Consider the following 16056-nt stretch of genomic DNA (forward strand, 5'->3'; position numbering starts at 1 on the left):
TAGGGGTCAGTTAGGTGCAAGTTTGTTATATGAATCTTTGCACGAATGCTCGCTCCCGAGAAATGTTCAGTCCAATTAGAAATGTCAAATCTCCTACTCGCTGTGAGGGTGTGCAAATTTTCTATAGCTTCTGACTTGGGAGGAGGGCATGAAAAAGTGGCGATATCATCCTGGACCCCCAAAAAGTGACCATTTCATTACTAGCATCATACAGAAGGCTGTTAGTGGGCATAAGGAGAGTACTGGAGGATTTCAAATGGTTTCAAAAGGCTGATTTGTGCATTTAAAAAAATAAAAATACAATTGAATAATCATTCTGCAAACTTTTTTTTTTTTACTTTAATCTCAAATTAATTAAATGAAAATGCAAAAAAAAAGTAGAAAGATGATTGTGTGATAATTTGAGGTCAATTTAAAGTTTTTTAAAAAAATGTAAAAAGATTATAAACTATTTAAAATCTATATTGTAATTACATTTGGGGTTCGTAAACTAACGAAAAATTTGATTTTTGGGGTAATTTGATGGCAATTTTTTTTAAAACACCCAAAAATGACATGTAATTATTGTGCTAACTAAGCTAATTGAAAACTTCTAAATGCCTATTTATTAGGGGGGCTTTCCAAGGGGTTCTGCACTGTCCCAACATTGGTACCTTAGAATAAATATTGTTAGTGTGTGTACAAAAAATACGCCATTTTTCACTGATAACAGTTTAAAATTGAATTTTAACTGCACTTTGCAGTGCGAGTTTGCTGTGAAAATGGCTTGCACAAGCCAACTCCCACCTAATTGGATTGACCCACTAATGTAACTACACCACGCCATACGTCGCATCTGGTGCGCAGCATGTCAGATGAAAAGATGCAACCACACAATTCTTAAAATGGTGAATTGTGTGTATACACTGCAAAGTGGTCACCGATACCATGATTGCACAACAAATTGTGTAGTGTGTACCCAGCTTTAGACGTATCATTGGGATTCATCTGTCATTGTGAATTAAACCATGTGGTCTGTGTGCACTATTCAGATCAGCGCCGAAGCTTTCCATGGAGATTGGCTCAATGATGAAATTCTACTTGTACCAATCACAATTTAGAGGCAAGCAAACTAGTATATATTAGTTGACTGGTACAAAACACATTCAAAATAGTGAAGTTGCTGCGTTTTTTGTTTACATTTTATTTTAAATAAACTTTGTCCTTGTACTGTCCAGTGAATAAAGTGCTGTCTGGTTATACTGGGCTGTGGACTGAATAGTTTGTTACATAATTATACAACAAGTTTATTACTCTTTCACATTTGTATGGGTATATAATGCAGGTGGCATTCCCCTTAATTGTAGGACTCTTAAGGAGCGTACACACTACACGATATGCTCCCTGAGCGATATAGTCTAGTTTGTCCCCGGCAGGGTGTGCACAATGTCGTTCATGACATTGAGCACACCCGCTGAACGATATCATTAATGATATCGTTCAGCGCCGGCCTCTCTCCCCCATTCCATAACGTGCCGCAACCTGACGACATCGTCAGGTTGGCCTGCATATTAACCCGATGAACGATAATGGCGAACGACCCGCGGGAACGCGTGTCGTCGTTATCGTTCATCGTTTTTGTGTTAAAAATGGACGACTTAACGATATCGTTATCGTTCAGTCGTCCACTTTAATTGCCCAGTGTGTACGTACCATTAATGTGTGACAGCATTATGACCCCACTCAAATCCAAATTGGTGTAATATGTAATCCCCTGGGTCTGGTACATCATTTTCATGACTGCTCTATGTAACTGGCAATTACTGCAGAGCAAATTCTTTCTCTTATTTGTGCTCGTACCTCATAACGTCTACAGCAAAAAGAAATACTAACTGACTGAATTGCTTTGGACACTAAAAGTGGTGTAAGCACATAAGGTGCAAGGAGTTGAATTAGCCCCTAATTGTTTTTAATCTGAAAGTTTGATCCCCGCAGAGTATAGGAGAATAATACGTAAGGTGCCTATATCGTCTGCCTTCACTGTTCTTATGATTTTTTATAGATTATTTGTAAATGGAGAGCATCCAGTTATGTGTGTTATTACAGTACAGGGTGTTTATAACCAACATTTCTTTCCATCTAATTTTCTTTCCCTTTCTATTCAAACAGAAATAACCTTAAGGACTCACTCACACGGGAATATTTTTCCTGTTTGTGTTCCATTGTATAAAGCTCATGCAGATCAGACAGGGAAACATTTCAGAATGCATAGAAACAATCGCTATTTAAAGCTGCACTGCCACCAACTCAAACACTCTTACAGAACCTCTCCCTACTCTAGCTGTAGTCCTTGAATCTACTGCATGCAGCTGTATTTCTCCTTCATCCACTAGGGAACACTGGAGCTTCTGACAGTGGGGGGTATATGTGGTGGGTTGAGTAGAGCTTGGCACTTTAACAATCTAAAAATGTGACTGACTCCACCCCCTCTATGCCCCATCAGCCACAGTTTTTAGAATGTGTCCGAGAGAGCCGGTGCACATAGGGTTGTCTTCAGCCCTTTTATCTATTCTTCCGGGGGTTCTCACCCCCTCGATGTAGTGTGAGCACTTCGAAGAATGTATGTGGCTCGTACTATGCAAATCGGAGGCTCTGTTTGTCCTTTATGACGCAAATCGTTGTGGCTGGCCTGCGTCTAAACAGACTTTGGCCAGGTGGATTTGTCTGGCCTTTCGTCAGGCATATACAGCATGTTGCTTCTGCTAGACCTCCGCCTGTATCCATCTCCGCGCATTCTATGCGCTCTGTGGGTACTTCGTGGGCGTCACATAAAGGTGCCTCAGCTTCCCAGCTTTGCAGAGCTGCTACGTGGTCCTCGTTGATTACCTTTCTACGTTTCTACAGGTTTGACACCTTTGCTGCGTCTGCTTTGAGTTTTGTTCGCAGAGTGTTGCAGGTTGTTCAGCACTCTCCCCACCAGGAGGGAAGCTTTGGGACATCCCCACTGTCAGAAGCTCCAGTGTCACCTAGTGGATGACGGAGAAAACAGGATTTTGGTACTTACCATTAAAACCATTTCTCCGATTCCACAGTGGACACCGGACACCCACCCAGTGCTTCTTACCTGCTTACCAGTTATTGTTCTGCTTCAGTTCTGTTGCAATTTGACTGTTTGGGCGTAATTCAATTGTTTTCGCGGCCAGCATTTCCCGTCTAAAGTGACAGGAGTTTGCGGGCCGCTATGCAATTGTTCCAGATTTTCGTGCTGATCGCGCCCATATAGGTCAGGTTTAGCCGCGTAAAGCAGCTAAACCCGACCAAAGTGCTGGGCGCGATCACGAAAAGTGATGTTTAGGCGCCCAAACATGTCACTTTTCGCACATTTCAGCTCTCGCCCCTCTGGGGCTGCGAGCTGAAATGGAGCGCTAGCAGCTGATCGCATCCGACAGGAGCAACAATTTGAATAGCTCCGTCGGGCGCGAAGGGGGGGTTGAATCAATTGAATTCCGCCCTTTATGTTACTGCAGACTTTTGCGTTCCTGCAGTGGTTGGTCCAGTTGGACTGAGTATGCTTATTCCTATTCTCCTTCTCTGTCGTTCTGTCTGTTCTCCATCTCCTCTGGGGCTCATGGGGCATAGAGGGGGAGTAGCCAGTCACACTTTTAGACTTAAAGTGCCAGGCTCTACTCAACAACGCACCGTCTATACCCCACTGTCAGAAGCTTCAGTGTCCCCTGTGGGATCAGAGAAATGGATTTTAATGGTAAGTACCAAAATCCTGTTCTTTTCAGCGGGACCACAGAGCCAGCAAAATTACTTCCGATCACTTTAAAATGGTGTCAGAGGGGAGGGGGGTGTGAGCGGGGGGACTAAGCATAAACAGCGAGACACGAATACACAGATATTCCTAAACTAATTCACTCTAAAAACGAGCTCCGTAACCGTTATTTAGAATTGCAGCTAATTCATTTATTTATATTTTAAGCACAACTTTGGGGGAAGTGTATATTCCTTTAACAGAGTGTTTCCTATGTACACCCTGCCCTATATCTGCCAGTGGCCTATTTTGTAACAATGGAATATGTTCTCTGGGGATGTGTTAATGTTGTATAGTTTATGAATAATTTATTTTCGGAAGCAATAAAATGACTAATGCCTTTGTGCTCAAGTTCCTTAATTGAATTGCTATATTAAAAGAAAATTGACAGTTTGTTGTGCCTTTTTATGTCCATTTACTTTTAAAGAGAACGTATACCCAAAAAACAAGTTGGATGGAGTTATTCCCTTTGCCCTATTTCCATCCTGAATTCTGTTTCCCGGCTAACCTAGGAATAAATCTTAACTGTAATAGTTGGATGTACGTTATAATATATTTAGAAATATACATATTCCCTGCTCATTTATTTTAGTTTTTTGCTTTAAAATAAACTTACACTCCTTACAAAAAAAATTAATTCATGTAAACTCTATTGTCTAGTCAGAAATGGTTTCTAGAAATAGAAAATAGGAGTCGTTCACTGCATTACTTCTGTTATTTTTCTCTACATCCTTAGGCTGTGATTCAAATGTTCTGCCTGCCCTCTGCTGGCCGTCTATATGAATAGGCGCCCCGACGGAACAATTCAATTGTTTATCCGTTCAGGCGCCCATTAGTATATACCGCAGCTAAAAGCACCGGGTTTAGCAGTGCAAAGCGGCTAAACCTGTCTAAAGAAGTGGTTAGGGTGTCCATAACAACAGACTTTGCACGTATTACTTCTTGCACCTCTGGAGGCTGCGAGAAGAAATGTCCCTCCGCGGCTTTAGGCGTCCGAAATTAATCCGTCAGGCACCCATTTATATAGACGCCCAGCGGGGACGTTGTAAACAATTTAATTGCTCCGTCGGGTGCCCCTTCATATAGACGCCCAGTGGGGACGTTGTAAACAATTGAATTAGTACTGAATTTAATAGATAATGAAGCTACCATATAGCCAATAATGTATGTTATAAACTTTTTTTTCTTTTTAACAGTATTTTTAAAAAAAAAAGTAAATTGTTGCAATGCATTAATTATCCCAGGTGGTTTGCACTCCGTAAATACATCATTGTACCACTTTGGGAGAAATCATCATGGCAGTTCACGGTCAACAAATCATATAGCAGGGAGTACCCTAGATGCATCATGTATAGATCATTCACACTAGCAGCTGTTAAGGAGATTTTCAGCCATGAACACCCAAAAACAGAATTAAAATAGAAAGGTTGGTTTCCTATGGGCTCGTTCCCACCACTGTTCTGAATTAATGCCACACAATTGTAGAACACAGCACAACTTATTTCTCATGAGTTAATGCAGTCTATCAGGGCAATGGGGATTGTGTTAAAGTGGTTGTCTAAAGCACGCAGTTATTTTCATGTACATTACCCCTATTAATAGCGTATGTTTGAATTTTGGCAGTTATTTCACTTTATTACCTAATTACCTATCATTGCTCTGCATTATGCATACATCTCTAACAGTTTCTAAGAACATAGAGTATAAAGTATTAGTTATCTACTTTGAAATTCTATCTGTGCTCAAACATCCATAAACCAACAAGGTACACACAACAGCTGCGAATCACAGGGCACCATCTGTGCTATAGTATACAGCTGTATAAAAATCTGTCTCATTGAACCACAAGGAGGCTGCAAATTGCCAAACTGCAAGAAACCATTACGTGTCACTTCTGCATCCTTTGCATTCATTTTTATACATTTCTTACTTTTGATTTCAAATCACAATATTGGCATTTTCCTAAAGCATAATAAAAATAAATGATGAATTAAATCCCAGCCCATACCCACTAACTGTGGCAATCAGAAGGAATTTGCAAATAGTTACACGTGTGGCTTTATTTAAAAGGATGGTTGTGGAAGTAACCTGAGAAGACAGTCATAGAACATTATTGTACATTGATTCAACATTGTATGTACTTACAATCTGAGCTTTACCATAGCGACCAGCCTGACACTTGCTTTTGTTTTCTATCTTGCAACAGGCATTTGAAATCCAGTTGCAGACTCATTTCAGGATAGTAGCTATGGTATTTACCAAGCTGCATGCTGAGTGGGAAAACCATGCTAGTGTCCAACCTGTCCTTAAGAATTCTTTGTGTAGGTTGGAAATTTTGGGATGGTTTCTCCTTTCTTCTGTGAGGAGACATCAATTATTCAGTTTCTGTGCTAATCTGCACCATACATGGGATGACTGGGTATGCTAGCAAGACGCAACATCTTCCCTGTTACTGTATTTGTATAACTGTATTTTGAGGAATATTATGTTTCCCTGTCACAGCAATGTAAAGAACTGTACTACTACAGCATAACTAAAATGGAGGCTTTATAGGTTATCTTTTTGCATAAGAGTGGTATCTTTTTACCTTGTGTATGTACTGTCTGTATGTTGGATAAATATACATGCCAGTGTATACAAAGTGTAAGTGTTTGACCTTACAAGAGTGGATGTTGCTTTAAGAGCATTTGAAAAATTCCTGTTTATCAAAAAACTTTTGGGGCTTGTGGTCTGTGCTGTGGTCTTGGGAACTCTCCCCCCACTCAAGACTTTCAGCACTCACTGCTCCCCCGTTCAGCTTTGGAATGCTGCCTTCTCTTGGTACAAATTGCAGTTTTCCCCCTCACCCGCCCCCCCTTACCTCGTGTCTACCCCCAGTCCTCAATCTTTGCTTCACTTGCTCTTTCTGCTATTTTATGTGTCGGTAGCCTACTCACTGCTATCTTTCTCTTTTCTCTCCTCGTTTCAGACAGTTACAAACTAAAGCAAACTTCAAAATTCACCGAAAGAGGTAGTTTAAATTTGCTCGCTTGTGGCGCTAGTTTGTCATCTTCCCCACTCCGCCCCCTTTCCTGGCACTATAGCTTAGCATGCTTTGTCTTTCAGCCATGCCAGTTGCCATTACGGTGGTGTCTGGAAACTCGTGACCATCTGTCCGCCATATCCCATCTTATTGATCTTGCCTGGCACATTGGCTTCTTGGTTGTCATTGTGCACATTCTTTTGAAGTAGTAAGGTTCTATTTCCGTAATAGCTCCCAGATACATTGAGTGAATACCACCTTACATAATAAACTGGCACTTGCCATGTTGAATGTGAAAAATTGTATTCATTATACTGTCTATTATTAGCCTACCCTGCTCTTCCTTCTCTCTTTCTGTTGTTATGCATAAAACATAATGACATGTAGGTTTCTTCCAAACTGACACAATTGGTGATTTGAATCTTTTCAGAAAAGTTCTTGTAAGGATGACTCTGAGGCGGGCTAACGTCATCCCGGAGAATGGCTCTGCAACCTTGTATTCCATACCACAAGCTTGTTTTGTGCTGCATACAATTGCCCGTTATCAAATGACTTTACAAGCATAGTATGATAGCGTATTACAAGTTAAAAATCTGTGTGTCGGATGAGTAATTATAATTTTTTATTTAAACTATTCAAACCAACTACTGATGAAGCTTTTTCTCCATTCACTGAGCTCCGTGCATTGGGCATTTCATGGTGAAATAGGACTACATCTCTGCTTTATTGTCCCCAGCTATTGTTGCATCTATTCTCTTTACTGACCCAACACTGCCTATTTCATGCTCTTATCTATTCCAAAGGCCTCTTACAGGTTGATTTGCACTTTCCTCTGTATAAAGATGAGCTACACCCCAAAGGTTAATTTGATTTAACTAGAAATGACCACCACATCGTAGACCCAGGGTTTCCCATCTCCTGTCCTGAGGGAACCCTAACAGTGCATGTTTTCCAGATTTCTTACTTGCAGCACAGTTGTCATTACTGGCTGACAACATTTTAAAAGAACCACAGATGGTGCTAAATATTTCAATTGTACCACTGAGGAGATCTGTAAAACATGCACTGTTACGGCTTCCTGAGGACCGGAATTTGGAAACACTAGACAAGCTAGCTATGTGCATGCTGTTCCTATTATTGCCCACACACTGCAGGAATTTAGCACTATTTCTTAAACTTATTTGCTACCTGACCAAGGTTTCTTGCATACTGAGATCAGTGCATGAAATTGATTTATTCTGAAAAGTCTGGCCCTTCAACTGCAAACGTCAATGGCAATTTTACCAGTTAACCAATTGAAATGAAGATGTGTTTGAGTTTGTTTTTGCTTCAAGCTCTGGTACTCTGTTGGGCTCCCTATTGGCTTGACCTGTGTTACATAATATAGCAGGTCCATCAAGCATGTTACCTCCTGTATTCACCTTCCACATACGCACATGGCTATCAATTATGATAAAAATAAGAGATGCACAGCGGCAGGCTATGCTGGTTGTATGTGTTTCTATTTCCTATTCTAGTACTCTAACCAATGGGTCCTGCTGCATTACTTTGGCAAGATTCTGCCTGGAATTGCTGTACAATGTGTTGTTTTTTTTTTTTTTTTTATGTCAACCATTCCTAAAACTATTTTGAATCTTTCATTTGGGGTGTATCTGTCTTTTATATCATTTGTACAAATAAAATGCTGCAGTTTTGTGATGACTTCTCTTGTGTACTACTTGCAGTCCAAATGTGATTTTCTAGTTGACGTACACGTTGGGTTTGACAGTAAAACACTGCTCCTCCTCTAGTGTTGTCCTTGTGCTATTGTTTGTGAATAGGACTGTTTAGCCTAGGGAACAGCAGGTCTGCAGATCAGCCAAACAAGTGAATATAAAATATCACTTTTTTTATACTTTGATTTTCTGAATTTTGACTTATTCTATTGTGACCATTTGATGACCTGTCTGATATTCCAATGTCAGATGTACTGTTGCATGGAAATATGGTATAATTGTTATAACTTTCTATTGCCTGCTTATACTACCGGGCAGTATAAGAAGTAGGATTTTCTTAGGTGAAAATGGGGTGGTGGCTTTCTGAGTATTTAAAGAACCACACACCATTTAGACTTTTTCCTATTAATCTGATGTGCCTGTTAAATAGCTTGTTCATTGTTAACTAACATTCCACGGCAGCTATTACAACACTAAAGTATCCCCTTCCCACTCCACTATAGATAGCTGAAGCTCCTCCTACATATATAGGTCATGATGGAATCTGATATAGGTCACAGTGCTAATACTGATTTTGTAACATCCCTGACCCTGTATATGAATCAGTCCACACTGCTTTTCTGCAAAAGCCATATATTAACGCTGAAGCTATTCCATGTACAGTACTTCATTCAGCTCAGTCATTCACAACCTTTTTTGATATATATACATGTTAATATCATATAGTGATTTTAATTCTATTAAACCTATAATTGACCATTCATACTCTCCAATGATCTGACTATTAAAGACTGCCAAGCAATTATCTTACAGTACTTTTGAATACACCCTGTATATTTTGGGTGGAAGTACAGGTTACGAGCTTAAAGCCTATATTTTCGCTTTTTACCCTCGTTTTCCCAGTTCCATCCAGGCTTTGCTGTTTTATGTTGTTAACCCCTAAATTTCCATAGGGGTTTTGTAAGCTTGTCCAGCCCCGGCCTCCACTGCCTCTTCACTTCCCACTGTTTTCTATTCATTTTTTTTACATTCTCATCTCCCTTTTTGTGTATTGCTCCTTTTTGCTATACTTTTACTTATTTTGTGTTTAATTTTTTTATGTTTTACCAGTCTGTGGAAAGCGTTATAAAAACCGACCCGGCTTGAGTTATCACTATGCGCACTCTCATTTGGTTGATGAGGAGGGTGCTGGAGCGGAGGACAAGGAAGATTCCCAGCCCCCTACGCCGATCATGCATAGACCAGAGGAGCAAAAATGTAAGTCTCTTATATTAGCTTACCAGTTTATTTGAGTACTTACCTATTTTTACATAATTGTAGTTATCTAAGCAATATAATATGGTCTAATATTAAGTTTTGCATGGCTTTATTTCACTACTGCTTAGGTGTTACTTACATCCACATTTCTCTCACACCAAACATGGCCATCCCCACACACATACCGACTTTTCATCCAATTTGGCCGATTTCGACAAATCGTGACGACAGATCATGTAAAAAATGGCCAAATCGTGAGTTTCTACTCTTGATCACGATGCCGATGCGTGTCCCCGCTCGTCGTACATCGCATCTTCAGATCTGCTGTGCTGTTGGGCAGATTAGCCACTCTGGGATACAATGCACTGGCTGCAAGATAGATCTTAAGTCAGATTGGACATTTTTAACTCCAAATCGTGACCATGACTTCCTGGGGAGAGTTATGGGGAAATCGTGTACATCGGCTGATTGGGAAAAAGTCGGTATGTGTGTGGGCACCATTAGCTATTGTGTTTGGCATAGGTGTTCACCAATACTAGGCACCTGCCATTATGGAAATCATTTTGTTTGAGTAGATTTCTTTTTAAGGATTATTTAAACCAGTGTTTTGTTTTTTTTACAATATTTTGCTCATGTCGCCTTAGACACACAATGTGGCGGTAAATCATGCGTGCATTGGGATTATTGTTCATGATACCTATTCACACAGCTCTGCTTATTATTGTCTGACTGACCTGTGGTTTACAGCGTGACAGCAGGCTTGCACGACAAACCATGTTTTTTCAAAATCTTTATTCCTAGGCCCTCGCTACCCCTGAATCCGTGTGTTATTTCTTTTATTTTTATTTTTCTGTCTCCTTTTCTATCTAGCAAAGAAGGGTCCAGACGGTATTGCATTGCCCAACAATTACTGTGACTTCTGCCTTGGAGACTCAAAGATCAACAAGAAAACAAGCCAGCCAGAAGATCTGGTATCTTGCTCAGACTGCGGTCGCTCGGGTATGAGAGGCAGGGGAAAGAGGGTGATATACTGAACACCTACAGCAATGGGAATCCCCCCAGTGTGTTAGAGCACAGCAGTTTCCTGGTGTCCAAGATGGATGGGTGGCATAAGCTCTCTGCAAGTTTACATTTTAGCAAAATGTCCCATTCTTTGGGTGAAGTGCATGCCCTCCTCTCCCCCCAAACTTCTAACCAGTGTTATTCTTATTGCCTCTCCTTGTTAGAAAGAGTTGACAATTGTAAAAAAAAAAAAAAAAAAAAAAAAAAAAAAAGAAATGGTTAATATATAATTTTTTTAATTATTTTGTGGTGCAATAAAATAACCTGGAACTGTAAATCAATGATTTTAAAAACACCAAATGTCTGCTAGTTTGATAATGAAATGCAAACTGATAGAACTATGCAAATAAATGTGAATTCAATCCAATAGAGCAGTCTGTATAAAGGAAATCTTTGTGGGTTTATGTTTTGTCACAAAATTCAAAGTCCTCGTATTTAAAGTAGATTTAAACCCAGAACACGATACATTTGTTATACTGATCTGTGTCAGTTCTAGAATTTCGGCATTTGTTGTTTGGAGGCTGCTGTGATCTTTGCTTTGTTTTGTATCTGTTGAGGGCAAATTATTTACCTTTTTAAATGGAATACAAAATGCATGTTAAAGCATATATTGCTGTTAACAATTAACCTATGTTGATGACCTATGTGATGGATTTACACACAAATATTGCAACCTTCGGATGACGACCTCTGATTTTATAGTAAAAAATGAGCTGTAAGTACATTCAGTGAAAGACCATACCGTATCAACAGAAATCCTCTGTTACATTCAAAATATGTTTTTGGGAGATTTACATAGTCTTTAAAAGAAACTTCTTTAGATAATTAACCTTTGTGACACTTGCTATTGTAGTAGTAATTTTATGCAGTGAATTGTTTATTGTTTTTACATTTTGAACAAGAGGCACTTTATTCATCCAGTATAGAAATACAGGTGACTGCTAAGCTGCTTTAGTCTTTGTACAGAGGATGTCCCTATGGAACATTGCTGTGCTATCAAGTGGCAGAGGCATAGGCCTTACTACTGTACATAACAAATACAATTGACATTTTAATCCTTGCACGCTAGTTTGGACTTGTACCAACCTTCATGGCATTGCAGTACTTTTGTTGAACATTTTAAATGGTTTTCATAATGACTTCATAGTTAATGCGGAACTCCTTTATAGTTAAACACGACACAGAGGATGCATGAGCATAAATGTAATCCTATTCAAGGTACTGTAAATCAGCTGAGATTCCCCATACACCAGACTAGACTGTATATTTCCTTACAGTGAGTAATTAGAGTAACAGAGGGCCATATGTCACATAAGGACACATTTCGTAACACTGATCAATCTGTGCAGACAAATGGGTAATAGCCCTTACTGAGAAGAGCACATATGGTATAAGTGGACCTCGACAATGGAAAAACTGGATACAGAACACTGCTCTTAACTTGTCGTCATTTAGGTGGTGGTAATGGTGTTTTAAGTCTGTGGTTTGTTCGCAATTCAGTATTATCTGTATGTGAAGACATTATTCCTGATTGTTTTTTTAACCCCACCATTTCTCTCCTCCCTCCACGATCAGCTATTCATCCTGTCACCAATACTGGGCATGCCAAGTCACTCTTCCTATAACCACTCAATCCGAGAAGTCTCAGGGCATTTTATGGCAACCTTATGATATGGTTCATGCTGAACATGTGCGTTTGTGAAGTGATTATAACTGTCATCACACACAGCAATATAGGCAGAGAAGAGAGAAGTCATTTATAGGTGCTGCATCTAGTCTTCTGCACTTTTTTGCTCTAAGGTTACTTTTTGCTGGTGTCCTACTTCCTAAATGAAACATGACATTCCCCATAGAGTTTAGTTTTAATGTTCCATGTTCATATTAAAATATTAGTAGCAGTATAGTATCACCCTTAGTCCAGACTCCCATTATGTGACCACATCCTTGTTCTACTTTGTGTCAAGGATGTGACAACATAAGATATGTGGAACCATACAAATATTTAGCCTCCACTCTGAGCCCCATTTTTCTTGCGGTCATAGGACACCCCTCCTGTTTGCAGTTCACGGCGGTGATGATGGCTGCAGTGAAGACTTATCGCTGGCAATGCATTGAGTGCAAGTGTTGCAACATCTGTGGGACGTCTGAAAATGATGTGAGTAAATGATAGCTGCTGTACTCCATGCAAACTTTTCACCGCATTGACTTAAACTCTCTTTACAACACCGTGCCGATAACAGCTTCTGTGCTGCCATTCCAGGTTACATTGGTGATAGAGGCTGGCGATAGAAAGGGCCAGTGCATTAATCTGCTTTTTCCTAATGAGCTGTTCTCGGCGGCTGTTTTCGTTATAGTTTCCTTTGCAACGTGTCTTGTAATGTGCCAGTATCATTCATCTAATCTATCCCCAGTATCTGCAAACACCTTGTACGTTTCCCATTCCTAGAAGTGTTCTGAGCTCCCTGTTTCCGTAGGATCAGTTGCTGTTTTGTGATGACTGTGACCGTGGATATCACATGTACTGCCTCTCTCCACCTATGGCTGAGCCACCCGAGGGTACGTGAGAATGTTTCCCTATCCTCCATGGCTATACCATCATTTTATTTTCTCCCTCAAATATTTTATATTTGCTTTCCTATTGGTGCCCGTTTTCTTTCTCTTCCCACTTATTTGATTTCTCAGTGACCTTTCTTTTTTTTGTACCATAGGAAGTTGGAGTTGTCACTTGTGCCTGGATCTTCTTAAGGACAAAGCTTCAATTTACCAGAACCAGAATTCCTGACAGTTTCCTCAAATAGTATATACAGGGTGAGGGACACAACAGACCCTGACTACCTGATCATTCAACCCCTTACGGAATAAAAACATTTTTCTTTTTTCTTTTTTAAATATATATTGCTCTATCCTTAAATTGTGTATACCTATAAGTCATGCCTTTTGGCAGTCTTATTCTTTAAAAACGTGTTATGGTTTAGTAGTAGACCGAAAATATACACTGTCTTCTATAAATGGACCTTTTACCTGCTGGAGTTCTCTTATGACTGACAGTCTACAGAAAATATAAGTGTTAGGAACTTCTTTAAAGGAAAGCTGGGTGTCGTCTGGTTTACCAGAGTTCTAGTGAAAGTTTGAGGTGTGAAAATTGAGCATATGAAGGTAGATGTATATAGATTGATAACATGCATTGATGGACACAACACCTGCGCGCACAGACGTACACTGTTACACTTGTTGTATAGCTATGCAGGATGATCAGTCAGTAGCTTGCAAATATCCCATATGGTGTTTCTTCGTCCTTGGGGTAAACTGGTGTGTATTTCACTATTGAAATATTTGTGTGCAATTTTCTGCAACGGGTTTATCAGCGCAAAAGGTCGGCCCTTCCCAAAGAACCTGCCCCCCACTTACCGTACTTGCTGCATCCCTAGGACCTGGAACCTACATTTTCTTGCTCTCAACACTTTCAACGTTTAAAGAAGTTTCAATATTCATTATTTTTCTAGTGTATACATATATATTTTTTTAGATACCTGGACTGAAGGGGAAGCAGCTGATGGGCATTTACGTCTATGGTCTCATATCGTTACACAGATATTACTGTAGTATAGAAACAATTACTTGAAATAATCACAATGTATTTAGTACACTAGACATTTATTTTGCTTAGTGGACATAATGTATGCCAAATTGCCATATCTTGTCGGTCTTTGATAAATGTTACTTCATATTGCATGTTCACCAAAAGATGTGGCTTGTAGCACAAGTCCCTGGGTTCTTAGTGGACAAGTGTCACATTAGGCCTATCACAGCACACCACAGAATAAAGGGAATCTATTGTGGAAATATGGAGTATTTTCTTTTTTTTTTTTTTTTATATATCATTCCAACTTTACATCAAATAAATGTGCCATATTTATGTCAATAACTAGTCCATCTAGGGCAATTTTCTTCTATATAAGATCTATGTCTTTGTGTGTGTCTTATGAAAGAATGACGAGCTGTTTATTGACCCAACTTGGATAGCCACATCACTGCAATACTGAGACTAAGGCAATCCCATTTATTTGGTGGAATTAGTTACATGCTACCTTAAAAAAAAAAAAAAAAAAAAAAAAATGGTCACAAAGGCTACCTATGTTATAGGTGGCAAAAAACCCAAAGTTGGACAGTACACATGTGTAATGAAGTTCATCAGTTGAAAGAGGTTTTGAAGAACTTTTCCAATGGTTAATACTGAATTAATGTCATAATAGAGTGTTTACACTGTATTAGTGCAGTATACCAAGCTAACTTTGAGTGTTTTCATCTGACATAACTCCAGTGTCTCTCTGTTCATTATAATATGCAGGTCTGGAATGTGGTGTATTATAGCCACATAAACAAATATTTCAAAAGTGCCTGTTTGCCACCAGCTTAAGAAAATTACTGCAACATAATAGTACTTGCATGATGTTACTCATACTATAAGGTCTACAAGAATGACAGTTTTGCCCGGACAACACTAAACATGGTAGCACATGGAGAGATTGCAATGTCCAGTAGGGATGAAGATTTACCTGGCTTATATTATTGATATATAGCTTGTTTTAATATACTACTCCCAGAGTTAAGTTACTGGAAAACAGGTCATTATTTAATCTGGTATAGCTTTACTTTATTAAGAAATAAATGCACTGTGCTGGGTTTCTAGATTTTTTTTTTCCACTGCTGTTTGTTTAGAAATAAAAAAAAATCCCAAAATGAAAATTTAATCAGTGGATTTATCTATTTTACTTAATATGGGAAGGAAGGCCAGGAGAGAATGCATTCAGAATCTCTGGATTTAAAATGTTGCTCATTGCCACTATTTTCGGATGGCTGTAGCAACAAAAATGCCGGTTTAAGGCTTTTAATACTTTTAAGTGTTTTTTTTAAATGGAGGTGGTTGGACATTCTCCAGTTTAACCATTTGTTCTTTATTTTCACAGTTTTCATTATTAAATAATTAAAAGATAGGTTCTTTCCAGCCCCCAGTACAATTGACAGTAGGATGCTGCTATGGGGTTTTGCAAAACTACAACATTAACAATTCACTGATGTTTTTAGAAATTCTTGTCTAGCTGTCAACATGTATTGCACTATTTTGCAAAGTTAAGACTACGTATATAACAATGTAAGAGATGCAATAAAGCAGCTGTGTTGACTTAGAAGTCTTAAAATATACT

At 39.2% G+C, this 16056-nt stretch overlaps 1 protein-coding gene across 5 annotated transcripts in view; it reads left to right on the plus strand.

Annotated features, from left to right (window-relative positions):
- The window catches only part of DPF2 (double PHD fingers 2), a 28821-nt gene extending 14126 nt beyond the window's left edge, over positions 1-14695 (plus strand). For 3 of the 5 annotated variants that reach the window (XM_088480030.1, XM_088480033.1, XM_088480032.1), the window contains exons 7-11: positions 9644-9790; positions 10661-10789; positions 12895-13007; positions 13327-13408; positions 13561-14695. In XM_088480030.1, coding sequence (XP_088336156.1) covers positions 9644-9790; positions 10661-10789; positions 12895-13007; positions 13327-13408; positions 13561-13634 — 545 coding nt within the window. In that variant the 3' untranslated portion in view covers positions 13635-14695. The remainder of the gene's footprint in view (positions 1-9643; positions 9791-10660; positions 10790-12894; positions 13008-13326; positions 13409-13560) is intronic. The other 2 variants (XM_088480031.1, XM_088480034.1) reach the window with 1 other exon arrangement.
- The last annotated feature ends 1361 nt before the right edge of the window (positions 14696-16056 follow it).

Source organism: Taudactylus pleione, unplaced genomic scaffold (genome assembly GCF_031769625.1).
Source record: "Taudactylus pleione unplaced genomic scaffold, aTauple2 ptg000250l, whole genome shotgun sequence".
Classification (NCBI taxonomy): Eukaryota; Metazoa; Chordata; class Amphibia; order Anura; family Myobatrachidae; genus Taudactylus; species Taudactylus pleione.